The sequence below is a fragment of the Salvelinus sp. IW2-2015 genome, linkage group LG17, assembly GCF_002910315.2.
Source record: "Salvelinus sp. IW2-2015 linkage group LG17, ASM291031v2, whole genome shotgun sequence".
Classification (NCBI taxonomy): domain Eukaryota; kingdom Metazoa; phylum Chordata; class Actinopteri; order Salmoniformes; family Salmonidae; genus Salvelinus; species Salvelinus sp. IW2-2015.
The window spans coordinates 13,002,098-13,023,767 of record NC_036857.1 but is presented as its reverse complement, the minus strand read 5'-3'; the positions used below and the strand labels follow the sequence as shown (position 1 = coordinate 13,023,767).

At 42.1% G+C, this 21,670-nt stretch overlaps 1 protein-coding gene across 1 annotated transcript in view; it reads right to left on the bottom strand.

Moving 5' to 3' along the window:
- The window catches only part of LOC111976881 (voltage-dependent L-type calcium channel subunit alpha-1D), a 59,920-nt gene that overhangs the window by 25,848 nt on the left and 12,402 nt on the right, over positions 1–21,670 (bottom strand). The window contains 20 exon segments of the mRNA XM_070448172.1: positions 1,124–1,325; positions 1,519–1,665; positions 1,801–1,853; positions 2,003–2,110; positions 2,292–2,379; positions 2,498–2,604; positions 3,893–3,952; positions 4,033–4,092; positions 4,385–4,514; positions 8,148–8,292; positions 8,387–8,429; positions 8,623–8,689; positions 8,796–8,910; positions 9,242–9,362; positions 9,629–9,836; positions 10,076–10,301; positions 10,599–10,759; positions 11,120–11,146; positions 11,283–11,370; positions 12,779–12,853. Of these exon segments, the coding sequence (XP_070304273.1) occupies positions 1,124–1,325; positions 1,519–1,665; positions 1,801–1,853; positions 2,003–2,110; positions 2,292–2,379; positions 2,498–2,604; positions 3,893–3,952; positions 4,033–4,092; positions 4,385–4,514; positions 8,148–8,292; positions 8,387–8,429; positions 8,623–8,689; positions 8,796–8,910; positions 9,242–9,362; positions 9,629–9,836; positions 10,076–10,301; positions 10,599–10,759; positions 11,120–11,146; positions 11,283–11,370; positions 12,779–12,853 (2,231 nt within the window).

The window sequence follows — 21,670 nt, the reverse complement described above, 5'->3', positions numbered from 1 at the left end:
AAAATAGACATGTTGATAGTTTATATTTATCAATTAACTAAATGCAAAGTGAGTGAAACGAAGAAAAATCTACATCAAATCAATATTTGGTGTGACTACCATTTGCCTTCAAAACAGCATCAATTCTTCCAGGTACACTTGGACACAGTTTTTGAAGGAATTCGGCAGGTAGGTTGGCCCAAACATCTTGGAGAACTAACCACAGTTCTTCTGTGGATTTAGTCAGCCTCAGGTGCTTCTTTCTCTTCATGTAATCCCAGACAGACTCAATGATGTTGAGGTCAGGGCTCCGTGGGGGCCATACCATCACTTCCAGGACTCCTTGTCCTTCTTTACGCTGAAGATAGTTCCTAATGACTTTCGCTTTATGTTTGGTGTCGTTGTCATGCTGCAGAATACATTTGGGGCCAATCAGATGCCTCCCTGATGGTATTGCATGATGGATAAGTCTCTGCCTGTACTTCTCAGCATTGAGGAGACCATTRATTCCATCCAAATCACCAACTCCATTTGCAGAAATGTAGTCCCAAACTTGCAAGGAACCTCCACAATGCTCCACTGTTGCCTGCAGACACTCATTTGTGTACCGCTCTCCAGCCCTTCGGCGAACGAACTGCCTTCTGCTACAGACAAATATTTCAGTCCAGAGCACCTGCTGCCATGTTTCTGCACCCCAACTCCTGGGTTTTGGTGCATAGTTGAGTCGCTTGGCCTTGTTCCCACGTCGGAGTTAATGATTGTGTTTCAACCTACATATTGAATTGATGATCATTAGCACCTGTTTGGTATAACTGTTAAATCATACACCTGACTATATGCCTACAAAATCCCTGACTTTGTACAAGTGCACCTAGAAGAATTGATGCTGTTTTGAAGGCAAAGGGTGGTCACMCCGAAATATAGATTTGACTTAGATTTAGCTTCAGTTCACTCACTTTGCATTTAGTTAATTTATAAATATAATCTATTAACATTAACATTAACATGAAAGCATTCTTACTTAAAGCATTTTTTCACACCTGCCTAAAACTTTTGCACAGTACTGTACATATTTATGTTCACATACACACAACACACAACACGCATTCACGCACACACACACTAACACTAACTAGGTTGTTACCTGGTTCTTGTCCAGCTCACAGTTCTTGTACTCTTTCTCTCCCTGCTCCTGGAAGGTGACGATGACAAAACCAACAAAGATGTTCATCATGAAGAAGGCGATGATGATGATGTAGATGATGAAGAAGATGGAGATCTCCACGCGGTAGTTGTAGATGGGACCCATATTCTCTCTGTTGGAGTCGATGGCCTTGTAGAGCAGACTGAGACACAGAAACAAACACACACTAATCAGTGAGGTGGTTCGTCAAAATGTATGTCTGTCTGGATATGCATACGTGGAAGTGTGCATATTCACGTGTGCATTTGCTGTGTGTGTGTGTGTGTGTGCACGTGCATGAGTGTTTGTGTGTGTGTGTGTGTGTGCGCATGCGTGCATCTGTGAGAGGCTCTTACGCAGGCCAGCCTTCAAATGTAGAGACGGTGAACAGAGCCATCATGGCCATGAGGACGTTGTCAAAGTTGAAGTCACTGTTGTACCAGATCCTCTCCCTAACTGCAGGCAATGCTGTGTCTCCATCCTTATACAGGATGTATGTGCCTCTACAAGAGAGAGAGGAGTTATACATCTAAATCCATGTATCTACATAATCATCCGTATTTCCAAACAGACACAGACACATATCTGGGTCTCAGAACTCCAGTCCTTATGTTTGAACAAAGAGCAGTCAAACTCACTTGCATTCCTCTGGGCTGGACTTGGCCTCGTCTGTGCAGCGATAGAACTTGCCCTGAGAGAACAGAACGTTTAACAGCTGCCCTTCTGTCACACATATTACACACACATAACCACACACATAACCAAACATATAACTACTGCATCATGCATAGACTACAGACAATACTTTATGAGTGTTAACACTGTAGTGGCGGTAGGCACCTTGAATAGCTGCACTCCTATGCAGGCGAACATGAACTGTAACAGCGTGGTGACGATCATGATGTTGCCAATGGTCCTGATGGCCACAAATACACACTGGACCACATGCTGCAGGGTCAAGGGTCAAAAACAGAGGAGACAAGAGAGAAAAGGTCAGGGATGAATGACCTTATTGGACCCTGTACCCTTAGCCTGATGATTTACAAACAGGCGACTTCAGTAGTCAGTTATCTTGAGGGTGTGTTGTTAAACAGTTGTTACACTGTGGCCCACTGGCCCCCCGTCTCACCTTGAGGCCCTTGGCTCTGTTGATGGCCCTCAGGGGTCGCAACACCCTCAACACACGCAAGATCTTCACCACAGAGATGGCAGATGACCTGAACACCAAACACAGACAGTTATGGCCACATCGCTGACTGATTGAATGATTTATTTATTTCTTGCTTGAAGGATCGATCAATCGATCAATCAACCAATTGATTCATTTTTACGTACTGAATGCCAAAGGACACCAGAGAGACTCCAACCACCAGTAGGTCCAGCAGGTTGAAGTAGTTCCTGCAGAAGGCTCCTTTATGGAGGAAAGCCCCAAAAGCTGTCATCTGGAGAGCACAGGGAGACCGGCATCAGATATACTGCACTATACACTAGGCCATCTCATACCAGACACACAACAGGTTCAGCTACAACTGTAGATGAGCTAGACATGTAGGATCTTAATTTGAGCCAGTTTGCTACAGCAGGAAAATAATAACAGGAAATGTGAATTATTATGTGGATTATAATTAATGGACATTTTTGTGGGGTTTGATTCATTTTAAACCTCAAATACACTACAAGTTTTAAATGTCCTGCATTGCAGGAAAGTTCTCCTGCAACAGGATGATCAAGCTAAGATTCTACATCTGTTGACACAAGCTCTTTCTCAGTGGGCAGACAAACACACCTACACACACTGATACAGATCTAGTTCCTTCTAATCTTACTCAAACTCCTACACATTCTGCTCAATAAGACATGAAGGGTATTTCAATAGAACAAAAACAGGTTTTTACAGCAACCAACGAACACAACAAAAAATAAAACATTATTTCAGAGATATGCTATTCATTTCCTTTAAAGATTAGAACAAAGCTCAACCAATTTTCCTTGAATCTACAGGTAATCTATTGGTTCTGTCATTTGCATATTTAAGCCCAGGCTTAAAACACAAAACATGGGATTTGCATCAGTGGAGAGGTACAGAAGTGTATGAAAGCCTCCCAAACCAGAGAGGGGGGAGGTTGCATTCAAAAGAGTAGAGTCTAATTGCTTCAGAGTCATTCATGTGTGTCATGGTTTCATGCATACTCTGTGGAAGTACTCAAAACAATCATATCAAAACAAGCGTATGACCGATAGAAATTGATGCAGATGTGAGCCCTCACATGAAGCAAAGAGAACACACAGCTGGGGGCTGAACAGCAGAAGAGAATTGGGTCTGGGAAGCATGTCAAGGATCTCCTAACCTGGTTGCCAGGTCTGTTTGTGCTTTAGCATAAGCCAAAATGACAATGACAAAGGAGTTGTTGGCTAAAGTACAAACAGACCAAGGTAAGGTTCACAAAGAGGTGACCTACAATGAACCCTCATCTTTACAGGGTGCAGTTAAAACTGGACACAATAACAAGGCAGTGATTCATGCTACTGGAGTGATCCATGCTACACTCAAAAACATACAAAAATACATATTTCCCCCTCTTTTGGCTCCAAATGGGGTTGTGGTTAAAAGAGGTGCCGTGATGGTTGCTGACAGACAAGCAGAAAAAAACAGGCGCCAATTAAAAACAGGCGACATACAGTAGACGGGGGAGTGCAGCAAGACTATGGTTGTCATAGAAACCTGGTTACCTTCAACAGGATCTCAAAGGTAAATATACTAGTGAAGACATAATCTGCATAGCCTAGGATCTGGAAAGCAACGAGAAGGTCTGAGCGTTACTACACAAGCACTAGAGCACAGCACACACACACAGGGGGAAAGCATTTACCTTCAATAGGATCTCAACAGTAAAGATTGCCGTGAAAGCATAGTCAAAATAACCAAGTATCTGCAAAAAGCAATGTGAAAGTTTAACAGAGTTCAAGGCATCAACACATGACATGATATCAACAACTTCAGAATGCATCAACAGTCCTAAATTGATTACTACTCCAATTAAGTATAGTTTTGAGGTTTTTAGTTCTTTTTAACACAGATATTTCATACCACTATTAGACATTATCATGACAGTGTCATTACTGTAAAATTACAGTCAAATTACTTTCATGGAAGTAAAGATTATCTTGATGCTATCAAATGTTATTTTTATGTAAGAGAAACGGCTGCTGCAGTAAACATACGATGTTGCGTGCAGAGAAGTTSCGTATAGGGTCCTCAGCAGCCAGAGACACAGAGCTCAGCATGATGAAGACCAGGATGAGGTTGGTGAAGATGTGGTGGTTGATCAGCTTGTGGCAGGCCACCCGAACCCTGAGAAAAAAAGCCATGAAATCACACATTATTTTTGAGTGCGTGGTTGTGCGTGCATTATAACATATGTTTAGTACTGAGACCTACGCTTGGCGTTTCTCCTATTTTGTTGCATTACAACCTATATTTTAAATGGATTTTTATTTGGATTTCATGTAATGGACATACACAAAATAGTCCAAATTGGTGAAGTGAAATGAAAAAAAGAACTTGTTTCAAAGAATGTAAAGAAATGTAGAACTGAAAAGTGGTGGGTGTATATGTATTCACCCCTTTGCTATGAAGCCCCTAAATAAGATCTGGTGCAACCAATTACCTTCAGAAGTCACATAATTAGTTAAATAAAGTCCACCTGTGCATTCTAAGAGTCACATGATCTGTCACATGATCTCAGTATACAGTTCAAGTCGGAAGTTTACATATATCTTAGCCAAATACATTTAAACTCCGTTTTTTCACAATTCCTGACATTTAATCCTAGTAAAAATTCCAAGTCTTAGGTGTTAGGATCACAACTTCATTTTAAGAATGTGAAATGTCAGAATAATAGTAGAGAGAATGATTTATTTCAGCTTGTATTTCTTTCATCACATTCCCAGTGGGTCAGAAGTTTACATACTGTCACGCCCTGACCTTAGAGATCATTTTTATGTCTCTATTTTGGTTGGTCAGGGCGTGAGTTGGGGTGGGTATTCTATGTTTTTGTTCTATGTTGTCTATTTCTATGTGTTTGGCCGGGTGTGGTTCTCAATCAGCGGCAGCTGTCTATCGTTGTCTCTGATTGAGATCCATACTTAGGTAGCCTTTTCCCACCTGTGTTTTGTGGGTAGTTGTTTTCTGTTTTGTGTCTGCACCAGACAGAACTGTTTCCCTTTCGTTCTCCTGTTTGTTGTTTTTGTTCGATTAGTTTTTTTGGATGAAATCATGAACACTTTAAACGCTACACCTTGGTCCACTCTTCCTTCAGCCCACGAGAACCGTTACACATACACTCAATTAGTATTTGGTAGCATTGCCTTTAAATTGTTTAACTTGGGTCAAACATTTCGGGTAGCCTTCCACAAGCTTCCCACAATAAGTTGGGTGAATTCTGGCCCATTCCTTCTGACAAAGCTGGTGTAACTGAGTCAGGTTTGTAGGCCTCCTTGCTCGCACATGCTTTTTCAGATCTGCCCACAAATTTTCTATAGGATTGAGGTCAGGGCTTTGTGATGGCCACTCCAATACCTTGACTTTGTTGTCCTTAAGCCATTTTGCCACAACTTTGGAGGTATGCTTGGGGTCATTGTCCATTTCGAAGACCCATTTGCGACCAAGCTTTAACTTCCTGACTGATGTCTTGAGATGTTGCTTCAATATATCCACATAATTTTCCTTCTCATGATGCCATCTATTTTGTGAAGTGCACCAGTCCCTCCCGCAGCAAAGCACCCCCACAACATGATGCTGCCACCCCCGTGCTTCATGGTTGGGATGGTGAACTTTGGCTTGCAAGCCTCCCCCTTTTTCCTCCAAACATAATGATGGTCATTATAGCCAAACAGTTCTATTTTTGTTTCATCAGACCAGAGGACATTTCTCCAAAAAGTACGATGTTTGTCCCCATGTGCAGTTACAAACCGTAGTCTGGCTTTTTTATGGCGATTTTGGAGCAGCGGCTTCTTCCTTGCTAAGTGGCCTTTCAGGTTATGTTGATATAGAACTCGTTTTACTGTGGATATAGATACTTTTGTTCCCGTTTCCTCCAGCATCTTCACAAGGTCCTTTGCTGTTGTTYTGGGATTGATTTGCACTTTTCGCACCAAGTACGTTCATCTCTATGAGACAGAACGCGTCTCCTTCTTGAGCGGTATGACGGCTRCGTCGTCCCATGGTGTTTATACTTGTGTAGTATTGTTTGTACAGATGAACGTGGTACCTTCAGGCGTTTGGAAATTGCTCCCAAGGATGAACCAGACTTGTGGAGGTATACAATTTTTTCTGAGGTCTTGGTAGATTTTTTAMARTTTTCCCAYGATGTCAAGCAAAGAAGCACTGAGTTTGAAGGTAGGCCTTGAAATACATCCACAGGTACACCTCCAATTGACGCAAATTATGTCAATTAGCCTATCAGAAGCTTCTAGAGCCATGACATAATTTTCTGGAATTTTCCATACAGTCAACTTAGTGTATGTAAACTTCTGACCCACTGGAATTGTGATACAGTGAAATAATGTGTCTGTAAACAATTGTAAGAAAATGTACTTGTGTCATGCACAAAGTAGATGTCCTAACCGAGTTGCCAAAACTATAGTTTGTTAACAAGAAATTTGGGGAGTGGTTGAAAAACGAGTTTTAATGACTCCAACCTAAGTGTATGTAAACTTCCAACTTCACCTGTTCTGAAAGGCCCCAGAGTCTGCAACACCACTAAGCAAGCGACACCATGAAGACCAAGGAGCTCTCCAAACAGGTCAGGGACAAAGTTGTGGAGAAGTACAGATCAGGGTTAGGTTATAAAAAAATATATGAAACTTTGAACATCCCACGGAGCACCATTAAATCTATTATTAAACATTTTAAGGAATAGGGCACCACAACAAACCTGCCAAGAAAGAGCCTCCCACCAAAACTCACGGACCAGGCAAGGAGGGCATTAATCAGAGAGGCAACAAAGAGACCAAAGATAACCCTGAAGGAGCTGCAAAGCTCCATAGGACCACTTTAAGCCGTACACACCACAGAGCTGGGCTTTACGGAAGAGTGGCCAGAAAAAAGCCATTGCTTAAAGAAAAAAATAAGCAAAATAAGCACGTTTGGTATTTGCCAAAAGACTCCCCAAACATATGGAAGAAGGTACTCTGGTCAGATGAGACTAAAATTGAGCTTTTTGGCCATCAAGGAAAACGCTATGTCTGGCGCAAACCCAACACCTCTCATCACCCCGAGAACACCATCCCCACAGTGAAGCATGGTGGTGGCAGCATCATGCTGTGGGGATGTTTTCCTCAGAAGGGACTGGGAAACTGGTCAGAATTGAAGGAATGATGGATGCCGCTAAATACAGGGAAATTCTTGAGGGAAACCTGTTTCAGTCTTCCAGAGATTTGAGACTGGGAGGAAGGTTCACCTTCCAGCAGGACAATGACCCTAAGCATACTGCCAAAGCAACACTCGAGTGGTTTAAGGGGAAACATTTAAAATGTCTTGGAATGGCCTAGTCAAAGCCAAGACCTCAATCCAATTGAAAATCTGTGGTATGACTTAAAGATTGCTGTACACCAGCGAACCCATCCAACTTGAAGGAGCTGGAGCAGTTTTGCCTTGAAGAATAGGCAAAAATCCCAGTGGCTAGATGTGCCAAGTTTATAGAGACATACCCCAAGAGACTTGCAGCTGTAATTGCTGAAAAAGGTGGCTCTACAAAGTATTGACTTATTGAATAGTTACGCATGCTCAGGTTTTCTGTTTTTTTGTCGCATTTCTTGTTTGTTTCACCATAAAAAATATTTTGCATCTTCAAAGTGGTAGGCATGTTGTGTAAATCAAATGATACAAACCCCCCAAAAATCAATTTTAATTCCAGGTTGTAAGGCAACAAAATAGGAAAAACGCCAAGGGGGGGTGAATACTTTCGCAAGCCACTATACTTACGGGTTAGTGTTGCTGAAGATGAAGAATGCACTGCCCTCAGGGATGGGCGGAGTCTTCTCCTTGATGCTGAGGTCTGACAGCCTTTGGGGGCGTGGCCCAACTGGAACCTCTGGCAGATTATCATTATCATTGTCATCATCACCAACTGGGGAAAACCAGGATCAGAGATAAGGCAGTGCCAGGCCATGGAAGCTATGGCAACAAAGCTAGGACACTGATCTCAGAACAGATTAGGTTACCTGGAGTGTCTGGAGTGGGATACGGCTCCTTCTCCTCTTCCTCCTCCAGTGGAACCTACATTCCAAGACACATGACATATCAGCAGTGTATCAGTACTGTTATGAATGCCATATGGTTTTAACTCACTGTATCATTCTAAGTGGGCCACCATTCCAAAATCTTTTGTCTAATGGCGCCTCTGTGTGGTTATGGATTGCTCTTCTCTGACTTTCTAAAACCCCAATCTAAAAGCTACTCCGATTACCTTGAGATCCCCATCCTGGCCCTCAGGTTTCAGCTCCTCCATCTTATCAGTGTCATCTCTGGAAAAAAAAGAGCCCAAACACAAGACAACATCTCGACAGGTCAGGAAGAACAACAGAAAAATACAGACCATCCTCTCTTTCAGTAAAACAGTGCTGACGTTACCTGGCACTTTTCTTCCTCTCCTTCTCCTCCTCTTCCTCCTTCTGGGCTGTGTTCAGGCTCTCTGCATCTGCCAGGTTGTCAACGGCGATGGCCAAGAAGACRTTCAGCAGGATGTCTGATTACAAACTGGACTTAAGGGCAACGGAGATACAACATTGACCTAACGTTTGAGTGTAATGCACTGTTCTTCACTCCTGGTCCTGTGGGCTAGCAATGTGTACCGGCTATCGTTCCAGCTCAGAACTAACATATTTGATTCAACAAACAAAGAAACTACTCATCAAAAGCTACTCATGACTAGCTGAGTCAAATGTGTTAGTGCTGGGCTGGAACAAAAGCCTGCACATATTGCGTCTCTCTTGAACCAGTGGATAATACTGATCTAAATGCTATAGGACTAGGGGCAGCTGAAGCCATGTGTTCTACATGTTTTAAAAACAGGATACAGTTTCCACAGACAAAGAGGATTATGAAGTAGATGCAGACGACCATGCCTGAGGAGAAGGGTCCACCGTACGCCATGATGCCGTCATACATCACAGCATTCCAATCCTCGCCTGTCAGGATCTGAGTCACACAAAACAGTGTAACACAACGTCATCCCAACGTTAGTACAACGCCATCACGACATTATTACAGTATTATTATTACATTATTACAAGTCATCACAATGTTATCACAACGTCATATCACAATGTTATTCGAACAACATATCACAATGTCATTACAACGTCATATCACGACATTATTACAACGCCATTATAAAGTCATCACATTTTCATTATGTCAATAATCATTGTGAGAGAAGCCAGGAACAGGTAGAGTTGTCCTACCTGAAACACTGTGAGTAGTGCCTGGGGGAAGTTGTCGAAGGTGCTCCTCTTAGTTATCGTCTCGTCGAAGTTGAACTTGCCTCCGAAGAGCTGCATGCCCAACAGAGAGAAGATGATGATGAAGAGGAAGAGCAGGAGCAGGAGGGAGGCGATGGACTTCATGGAGTTGAGCAGCGATGCCACCAGGTTACTGAGAGATGCCCAGTGGCTACAGGGCAGAGAGAGAAAGAGAAGGACAAGATGAATGCACAAACAACCCATACGGAAGCGTGCAAGCACACACACCGAGAGACTGATAAACATTCTTCCAACAGTAGATGATACATCAAAACAAGTGAGCAAAGAAAGAGATGTGACGTGAATGTATCAGAGGTAAACATTTTGCCAAAATTACACCTCCACCACGTCAGTCTATGTCCAGCCTCTCCTGAAGTCTCCCAGTCTCACCGTGTGACCTTGAAGATGCGTAGCAGACGGACACAACGGAACACAGAGATGCCCAGGGGAGACATGATGGCCAGCTCCACCAGGATGGTCTCCACGATGCCGCCACACACCACGAAGCAGTCGAAGCGGTTGAACAGAGACACGAAGTAGGCCTGCAGGCCCAGACTATACATCTTCACCAGCATCTCACACGTAAACAGAGCCAGCAGAACCTTGTTGGCCACATCTGGAGAGCAGCGGACATCAGCATGTAGACATTACAGTACAACATTTTCCAGTTATAAAGATCACTGCTATGGGGATCTGGTAGGAAGGGTTACTCTATGCAGCAGATACAGTATCTGGGTAAGTCATAGGTATTGTCTGATTATCAAGGGCACTACTGTAGTACAATGGCATTGTAGATTGTAAGATTGAAGGATAAAATAGTATGTATCCTGTGGGTTTCTGAGAAGGACACTGTAAAGTACACATTATACTAAAACTATGTGATTGTGAAATAACATTTTGACCCGCTACCCACCCTGGACTTCCGTGAGCCAGTTAGGCTGGTTGTAGTGCTCTGAGGAGATGGTGAGCGTGTTGAGAAACACCAGGATGATCACCAGCCAATAGAAAGACACTGACTTCACGGCAACACGACACTTCCTGCGGCAGAACCGGTTCCAGCGCCGCCATCGCCGACTTCAAGAGAGAAGAAATGATGTCACAATCTGACTCGAATCAGGAAGTTGTGTTACATACCGGTTGATCATCACAGGATTTAATGCACAGGTTAATTGTGAACTGTAATGAAATCAGGCATGTTAGACAGAAGATCTCAAACAATGTCAGGGTCACAGAATAAACAAAAGGCAGACATGGTGAGGATGATGAAGATGTGATGATGATGATGAAGAGGACATGAGCAGGAGTGCAGTGACTGATCAGGATGGACAGAGTGTGTGTGGGGGAAAAACACAAGCGAGTGACGATGAATTTCCACAATGTGCATCAGGGCCATGCAAACAAACTAATGACACATAGTATTGACAGACGACTGACCTGTACTTTGATTTGATCATTTTTTGACTGAAGAAATGAAGAATCATATTGTTAATATCCATTTGCATGAATGACGTATTACAGTAGCTTTTTAAGCCAATTGTCTATTTAGGTAGAAAGAAACCTTGAACCTTGACAGACATACAGAGACAGACAGACTCACCAGAGTGGTCCACAGCAGTTAGCCTTATCGTCCTCTCCGTTGGGGTTGTCAGTGTTCACAGACTCTGTCTCGCTGGCGGGCTTGCTTGCTGTGACATCACACAAACACAGGAAGTAAGGTGAGATCCAGTCGAACTATGGCTCTGACTTTCCAACCTAAAGAACCCTTATGATCAGGTTTGGGGAGTAACTGATTACATGTACATGTAATCTGATTTTAAAAAGACTATAACTGTAATCGGTTACGTTACCAGTAAAAATATTGTAATCAGATTACAGATACTTTTGAAAAACTAGATGATTACTTCTTGGATTACATTTAAATTCAGAAAGGATGTTTGTGAAAAAATACATGACGACACCTTTTTGTTTTCTCAATGACATTCAATTCAGCATTGAAAAAAGTTTGACCACAAGTCAGAGACCACTAGGATGACACGTCAAATGTGTTTGATGGATCCTTTTTGTCTCTCTCTAATGCCTTTTAAGGGGAAAGTAATCCAAAAGTAACCGAAAGTTACCCGATTACGTTACCGAGTTTGAGTAATCCAAAATTTACATTACTGATTACAATTTTGGACAGGTATCTAGTAACTGTAACAGATTACATTTAAAAAGTAACCAACCCAATCCTACTTATGGTTGAGTGTTTTGGGTAGTTTAAATCTAGTAAAGATGGCATGATTTCATATCCTCATCATTCAGTATAGGGCTCTTTGAGGACCATCATTGACAGTCAGAATACAGAGGGCTGATTGCAGAACCTGCACATATCATCCATGCTGTTTAGTATGTGAATGGGATAACAATAGTGTGGTTTCTGATAGGGTTAGAAACGTTATACTAGTAGTGGATCTGTGCAGATGCTGTACAAACCTTATGAATAAGTAAGTACAAGGTCAAAAATACTCCACAAAATATCTCAAGGAAAAATCCAAATCACAGTGCACAGGAATGGAGTAAAAAAACAAGGCTTATAAAAATGAACTAAATAAAAGAAATGGCAATGAATGACTCAAAATGACCCCACAATGCATGTCTACAAGGCAATCTATCTATTTTGATTGTTTACAAATATGCATACCCTTTCCATTATCAACATATCAATGTGTTCACATTTGCAGACAATATATCCCTTATTCACTTATGGTCCAGTTCCGGAGAATTCTAGGTTACAGTACAACATGCACATGACCTTTCGTAACCTCTAGAAGCCTTAAACCTGCTGGTTGTGTCTCAAAATACTGATGTTTGATTCACAAATCCACCCACTCACTGCTTGTCCTACTTTACCAAAGAGTCAGGACAAAATGAGGACACAGATCTAATGAAGAGGCTGATTGAGTGAAATGAAGAGTAGTAGTAGAGAGGCTTGAACACAACAATTGGACAAGCACACATTAAACTAGTAGCAAAGCACAAGCAAGCAAAGGAGGGAGGGCAAAACACACACACACACACACACAGACGCACAGACACACACACAACCCAAATTACCCTGTGTCTCTGTGGACTGGCTGAACCAGCCAAACTTCCCTTTCTTCTTCTCCGTTAGGTCAGCCAGTGTCACGCCTTGGTGTTTTAAAGGCATGCAGTATATGCATTTAGACAGCAGAGGGAGCAGTGAGTCAGTAGAAAACAAGAGAGAACAGATGTCTACTACTATATAAGCAGTTAGGAAGAGACTAGAGAAGCACTAAACAAAACATAAGAGACAAAAGAGAAGAGGAGCCAATAACTGGAAGGCATGAAAGAAGGAGAGAAGAAGAAGCAGTTGTAGAGCAGAGGAGAGAAGAAGAAGAAGAAGGACATCAATTAGTAGCAGCTAGTGGGCCACACAGAGTTGAACTCTACGCAGAACAAAACATGTACATTAAGGAAAGAGGGTTGGTAAAGTATGGTACCTAGACACCACACATAGACAACTGACATAGAGGGGGCTAATAGTCTAACACAGTGACAGATTATACACTACACAGATATGCACTAATAAAGCTTTCTGTGGAGACCTAAAACCAGTGGGTAGATGGATAGAGCTAGGGCTGCGGCAGTGCCAGGCAGAGCAGTGGGAGAGGCTTTTCCAGAAACAATCATATCTTTTTTGGGGGGGGTTGTAGTTATTTATTTTTGTACCACTTTTTTACGGTATCCAATTGGTAGTTACAATCTTGTCTCATCGCTGCAACTCCTGTACAGACTCAGGAGAGGCGAAGGTAGAGAGCCGTGCGTCCTCCGAAACACAACCCAACCAAGCCGCACTGCTTCTTAACACAATGCCCACTTAACCCAGAAGCCAGCCGCACCAATGTGTCAGAGGAAACACACCGTACACCTGGCTACCGTGTCAGCATGCACTGCGCCCGGCCCATAGGAGTCGCTAGTGCATGATGGGATAAGTACATCCCTGCAAACCCTCCCCTAACCCGGACGACGCTGGGCCAATTGTGTGCCGCCCCATGGGTCTCCCGGTCGCGGCCGGCTGCGACAGAGCCTGGACTCAAACCCAGAATCTCTAGTGGCACAGCTAGCTCTGCGATGCAGTGTCTTAGACCACTGCGCCACATGGGAGGCACAATCATCTCTTTTTAAACAGACTCACACAGACACCTCAAGGCCTCAAGGGATTCTACCACTGAGTCATGTTTGCCAAGAACCCCATTCACAATCACAGCCTAACATTACTTTCACTGGCTGTAAGCCAAAGCATTTGCAACACTGCTACTGAACATGTATAAATACACTATCTGAAATTAAATGTTCAAATATAAACCTTACGTTATTGAAGATAGAGTTTGTTTGGGTTATCCTGATCATGATAAGACACTGCCGTAGTATTTACTGCTTTTTGTTTACAATGGCAACCAGCTCAACTAATGTCCCATACAAACTCAATGAGAAACAGTACATCAATACATAGCTACCATGTAGAGCCCAATAGTGAAAGTACTGCTGATACCTTAGATGAGGCACTCAAACCTACCGGCATGCATTAGTCTAACGCTCTAGATCTCCCAGGCTTTACAGTTAATGACGGGGGAGACAAAAATAGAACAATAGCATCACTGATGTGCCTATTATGTCTACTAAAAATTGCCCAGATGAGATGGATACTACAGCCAATATCTCTCTCTCTCTCTCTCTCTCTCTCTCTGCACACTAAAACGTGCATCTATGCATGCACACACAGTCTGTCAGTCAGTCAGTCAGTCTACATACACTATGATGGGCATTAATATGGAGTTGGTCCCCCCTTTGCTGCTATAACAGACTCAACTCTTCTGCGAAGGCTTTCCACTACATGCTGGAACATTGCTGCAGGGACTTGCTTCCGTTCAGCCACAAGAGCATTAGTGAGGTCGGGCACTGATGTTGGGCAATTAGGACTGGCTTGCAGTCGGCATTCCAATTCCTCCCAAAGGTGTTCAATGGGGTTGAGGTCAGGGTTCTGTGCAGGCCAGTCAAGTTCTTCCACACCAATCTCGACAAACCATTTCTGATTGGATCTCGCTTTGTGCACGGGGGCATTGTCATGCCGAAACAGCAAAGGGCCTTCCCCAAAATGTTCCCATAAAGTCGGAAGCACAGAATCGTCTAGAATGTTATTGTATGCTGTAGCGTTAAGATTTCCCTTCACTGGAACTAAGGGGCCTAGCCCGAAACATGAAAAACAGCCCCAGACCATTATTCCTCCTCCACCAAACTTTACAGTTGGCACTATGCATTGGGGCAGGTAGTGTTGTCCTGGCATCCGCCAAACCCAGATTTGTCCGTCGGAGTGCCAAATGGTGAAGCGTGATTCATCACTCCAGAGAACATGTTTCCACTGCTCCGGAGTCCAATGGCGGAGAGCTTAACACCACTCTAGCATTGGCATTGCGCATGGTGATCTTAGGCTTGTGTGTGGCTGCTCGGCCATGGAAACCCATTTCATGAAGCTCCCGACAAACAGTTATTGTGCTGGCGTTGCTTCCAGAGGCAGTTTGGAACTCGGTATTGAGTGTTGCAACCGAGGACAGACGATTTATACACACTACGAGCTTCAGCACTCGGCGGTCCCATTCTGTGAGGTTGTGTGGTCTATCACTTTGCAGCCGAGCAGTCGTTGCTTCTAGACATTTCCACTTCACAATAACAGCACTTACAGATGACTAGGGCAGCTCCAGCAGGGCAGAAATTTGACGAACTGAATTGTTGGAAAGGTGGCATCCTATGACGGTGCCATGTTGAAAGTCACTGAGCTCGTCAGTAAGGCCATTCTACTGCCAATGTTTGTCTATGGAGATTGAATGGCTGTGTGCAAAATTTTATACACCTGTCAGCAACACGTGTGGCTGAAATAGCTGGATCCACTAATTTGATGGGGTGTCCACATACTTCTGTATATATAGTAGCAAGTGTCTCATCCCAACAGGAAGCACTGTGTCGTCATGCTTCATGCTGCACACGCTTACATAAAGAGGATTTGGATTACTGTCTCTTTCTTCCACATAAGTCATATCATCATCATTCCTCTGTGTGTGTGTGTGTGTGTGTGTGTGTGTGTGTGTGTGTGTGTGTGTGTGTGTGTGTGTGTGTGTGTGTGTGTTACAGCTGAAGCAGCGGACATGACATTCACTTTTATTTGATTTACCCAGAATGATAACAATTTCTCAGGAAGTCCTGGGATCAATAGCAATATGATCCAGTGACATAACATCACAGGAACAGGTGGTAGAACCAACAGGGTACAAACACCCATTATTGCATTCCAAAAACAGATTTATTTTAAACCTGTTTAAAACCTAGACCTCTGTCTCTGAACCACACAGCTGGCCAGGTGCTGGTAACAGGGTAGAGTAGACTTTCAGCATGACTTTCAGTATGCTTTTAGAGAAGAGCACTCAACATGTACTGCACTGACACAAATGACTGATGATTGGTTGAACATATAAGAAGGTTGTTCGCGCTGTACTGTTAGATTTCAGTTCCTTTGATGTTATTGACCATAACCTGTTGTTGAAAAAACGTATGTGTTATGGCTTTTCAATCTCTGCCATATTTTGGATTCAGAGATATTTATTTAATAGAACTTTAATTAAAGCTTCTCTAATGTTAAAAAGTGTGGTGTACCGCAGGGCAGCTCTCCTGACCCTCTACTCTTTTCTATTTTTCCCAATGACCTGCCACTGGCATTAAACAAAGCCTGTGTGTCCATGTATGCTGATGATTCAACCCTACAAGCGCCAGCAAACACAGCTAGTGAAATCACTGCAACTCTAAAGAAAGAGTTGCCGTCAGTTTTAGAATGGGTGGCCAGTAGGGTTGTCCCCAACTAACAAAAAATCTTGGTAGACCGAGAGTCGTCCTGTTCTTTCGACCAATCGATTGGTCTAAATGTTTAAACTTATTTTTCCATATATAGACAGACACACCCTATCTGTTTGAATAAAATCAACTACATATTCACTGAGCTTGTCTGATGCTTTAAGCACACTGTTTGATTAAATAAAAGACACACAAATGACTCAAGAAAGAGCCAGATGGTCACACAGTGTTAAAAAAAATAACAGCACAGCAAGTGTTTATTGTGCTGTCATTGCTGAAGCTGCAACATCATTACAGCCATTTAGTTTCTGACTGAAAAGTTATTTTACCGAAATCCAGAATTTGTTTATTCCCTCAACTCTTGCTCTCTTTTATATGAAACATGTAAGCATCGCATGCATGTGACCAATAGGGCCTGACCTATAGCCTATCATAATCACATCAATAAATTGGTTATAACAAACTCCAAACACAATAATACGTGAGAGCAAAATGGTTGCTGAGGACGTGAAAAAGAAACTAGAAACGGTCTAATGTTTACTGGTTGCTCAGGAGGGAAAGGGAAGTCAGATGTGTGGAAGACATTTGACTTGGTTGTGCAAGCACTGTGTGAATATTATGTGTGCCAAACAGTTGCTGTTAGATTACAATATTTTTTTCTGACCATTTGGAACAATGTAAACAACACAAAATAAATAAGTATTTCAAAGAGTCTGTTGTAACGAGAGAAAAATATAAAGAAATCCTTTATTACAGCAGACTAAAAACAGTTGCATGCATTTGTGAATTGTGTTTTATTTATTGTTTAGGCTATTTATTCAAAGTTCCCTTTGTTATTTAATTTTAAAACTAAAATGCTTGATTGCATTTCAAAGAATGAATGTATAGGAGCGAGAGCTGCGTGCTTATTATGTGTGACAAACAGGTGCTGTTAGATTACAATATCATTTTTCTGCCTGTTTGGAACAGTGTAAACAACACTAAATACATTGAAAGCAGTACCAGTCTGTTGTAACAATTGTTTTAGGGCTTTATTACAGCATAGCAAATATTAAAAACAGCCGAATCTGTGAAATTGCTTTATCCGACATTTTGCCATTGCATGAGGCTTGGTGTTCACGGAATCAGCAGGCTATTAATTAAACAAATACTCAAACAGGCAACAGAAGCAAGATCTGTCTAATTTCTGTAGATACAATGTATATGGATGATTTATAAAGCCAGGCACATTAAACAGTTAGGCTATTGATTATAGACCTAATTAAGTTGGTCTCTCTCCTCCTAATTTTCTTAGACAATTAGGCTAAAGCAAAGGGCTGTTTCCTCGTCTCTGCTGCTGCTGCTGCCTCCGCCGCATTGTTGGCCAATCCCAAAATGCTGGTTAACTTTGCTATTATGCATAGGGAAAAACGACAATTCTACGGCGCACTGAACATTAAGTTTCAGAACTATGGACAGCGACTGTATCCAACGCAGGAGAAATCGCATTTGTTATAAAATAATATTAGAAATATTAGATTTGCACCATTATTTTTACATAATATAGCCATATACAGTTTCAGTATCACATGTCTTAGTGTGATGGACTGTACCATCCTCGTGGCCTACGCAATGGATTAGTCCACTGAGAATCAGACAGGTGTCTTGTGCACCATGAAAAAATAAGAACATTTTGGCTGCTCGACTAAAGTAATCTCGGTCGACCAACAGCCTATCGACCAAACAATCGACCAGTCGACTAAATGGGGTAAGGCCTAGTGGCCAGTAAAAAACTGGTCCTGAACATCTCTAAAACTAAGAGCATTGTATTTGGTACAAATAATGCCCTAAGTTCTAGACCTCAGCTGAATCTGGTAATGAATGGTGTGGCTGTTGAGCAAGTTGAAGAGACTAAATTACTTGGTTTGACCTTAGATTGTAAACTGTCATGGTCAAAACATATTGATTCAATGGTTGGGGAGATGGGGAGAGGTCTGTCTATAATAAAGAGATGCTCTGCTTTTTTGACACCACACACAAAGCAAGTCCTGCGTCACTTGATGTTTTTATAAGAAACAAGAATGTGTTGGAAATTCCAAATTGTTTGCGTAGTCAACTTACACACAGCACTGATACACACACTTATCCTACCAGACATGCCACCAGGGGTCTTTTCACAGTCCCCAGGTCCAGAACAAATTCAAGGAAACATACAGTATTATACAGCGCCATGATTGAATGGAACTCCCTTCCATGTATAAGCACAAGAACCAAGAAAACCTGGTTTCAAAAAAACAAGAGAATACAAACACTCACGGTCCAATGCTCACCCCATGTGACCTACTTTCTGTGTGTATGTACTACATGTATCGTGGAAGTATAGATGCACACACACCAATACATGTAATGTTTTAAAGATATCAATTTAATGGAATTCTATTAAGATGTCCTACCTTATGCGTCACCCAAAACTAGCTTGTCACCATTACGTCGAATAATGTCTGATCCTAAAATCATTAAACCTTACAGTAGAACACGATAATGAGAACTGGAAGGCGTGTGAGAGTAGATAGAACTAAAGGTGATATGAGATTGAAGGTTGAGGTCGAGATAGAACACAGGGGAATTAGATATGAGCGGTGTTTGATCCGGTAGTAGAAACAGAGGAATGAATGTGAAGGGTGGGGGGATTGAGTAGAACAGAGGGAATGAATGTGTTAAGTGTGGATAGGTATTAAGAAGCAGAGGAGATGAGAGTAAGGGTGTGATGGTAGTTTGGTTTATAAACAGAGTTTGGGAATGAACGTAAGTGTGGTGAGTAGTAGAACATTATGGAAATGATGTAAGGCGTGTGTAGAGTATTTTAGACAAAGAATAAGAATGGAAGTCTGTGAGGTGCGCCCCCCCTCCCAGGCCCTATTTAGCCGAGGGCAATGAATGAAGTGGTTAAGTATAACAAGAATGAGATGGGAAGGCGTGGTGATAACCCCGGTAGTAAAACAGAGGATATAGATTTGTAATTGTCTGGTGATGATAGAACAGAAGGTGAATAGATCGGGAAGGTAGTTATGCCCCTCTGATATTAGAACAAGGACATGAGAGTTAAGTCCAATTGTGAGTAGTCTAGAAACAGTAGTCGTAATGAAAGGTCTTAGTGACAGTGGTTGGTGTTCTCTCAAGCGTAGAAACAGGAGAGAATTGAGTATGTGAAGTCTTGGGTAGTAGACAGCGCTGAAGAGCTTAAGGGTTAGTCTAGCGAAACAGAGGCCGGAAAGGATATGAAGAAGGCCGTATCGTGTGAGTATAAGAACAGAATCGAATAGATGTGAAGGGTAAGGAGAGTTAGAACAGAGGGTAATGAGATTTAGAGATCCGCTTGAGTTATTAGAACAGATCGAATAATGTAATCGAAGTGATTGATACGTCTATAGACACAACCCAATGAATATGAAGGTCCAAGGTTCGTACACACTGTAGCTTAACAACAAGACCAAATGAGATGTGTAAGCGATGATCCGAGAGCATAACGACACAGAGAGGAATGACGATAGAAGTTGGTATCAGCGTAGTAAACAAGAGGAATGAATTGACTAGGCCTGTCTACGGTAGCTAAACATTAGAGGTAATTATAGTACCTGAACGGGTGTGAGGTAGTAGAACAGAGGATAACCAGTTAAAATGCATGCTCGGATAGTAGATAACAGAGTAGAATGACAATTGTAGATTAGGCTGATAGTAGAAACAGAGACGGGAATGAGATTCGTAGAAGCATGTGAGTAGTAAACAGAGGGAATAATCTATAAGCAGTGGAGTAGTAGAATCAAGAGGAATGAAGTAAAGGGTTCGTTGAAACGTAGTAAACAGAGGGAATAGATGGAAGGGTGTATGAGGAGTAGAACAGAGGCGAATGAGATTAAGTTGACGTATCTAGGAACAGAGGGAATTAGATATGAAAGGTGTGATAAGTAGGTAGAGAACACGAAGGGAATAGATCGTGAAGGAGTGAGGTAGTACAACAGCGGAATGAGATTGTAGAGGCTGTGAGGTAGGTATTAACAGAGTCATGGATTCAGATGAAGAGTTGGTGAAGTAGATTAGAACAGAGAATAAGATGTCAACTTGATGTAGCTTAGAACAGCAGAATGAATGAATCAGTGAGGTATGAACCAGAGGGAATGAATGGAATGGTGAGTAGTAGAATCAGAGGCTGGAAAAATATTGAAGGTGTACCCTATTGCTATATATAGTATGAGTAGAACAGAGAATAATTGAAGGAATATGTCATGAGGATGGTGATAGTAGACACAGAGGGGAATCATCTGTAAACGAATTTATAGTACTAGAATAAGAGACGGTGATATGAAGATAAGAAGGTTTGGATGAAAAAGTAATAGAACATAGGAATGAGATAGCTGCTAAGGTATTTCGTATGCCTAAGTAAGAACTTAAACAGTATAGGGAATGAATTAAGGAGATCCTGTGACTTTAACGTAAGTAGAACAGAAGTGAATAGATTGTCACTGTAGAGGTCTGGTAGTATGGACATTTAGAACAGTAGGATGAGATGTGAAGGGTGTGAGTTTGTATGAGTGAAAACAGAGGGGAGATGAGATGTGGAAGGTATTGAGTAGTAAACAGAGCTGGGAATGAATGTGAAGTCTGTGAGCGAACGGTAGCTAAACAGAGGGAATGAGATGGTAAGACGTGTGAGACACGGCCTAAGTAGAACATAGGGAGAAGAATAATAAGCGGTAGGATGTAGAAAAAAGACAGAGGGGACAATGAGATTGAAGAGGCTGGTGACCGGTAGAAACAGAAGGAATCAGAGACCTGTGAAGTCCGCGTTGAATATGGTAATGTAGGTATACAGAGGAATGAGGACCTTTAAGCCTGAATATGATTTCTAATACGGGAAGAGACATGATGAATATATTCTTTTAAGGTTGGGTGATTTTCGTTGGGTCATTATAACACCACCACCGGAAATGAATTGTAACGGTGAGAACGTAGTTAAACAGACAGGACTGAACTAAAAGGATATAACGTGCATCTGAATGTCTAGTTTAGAACAGTAAGCGGGAATGAGCAATGAAGAGAGGGTGGTGG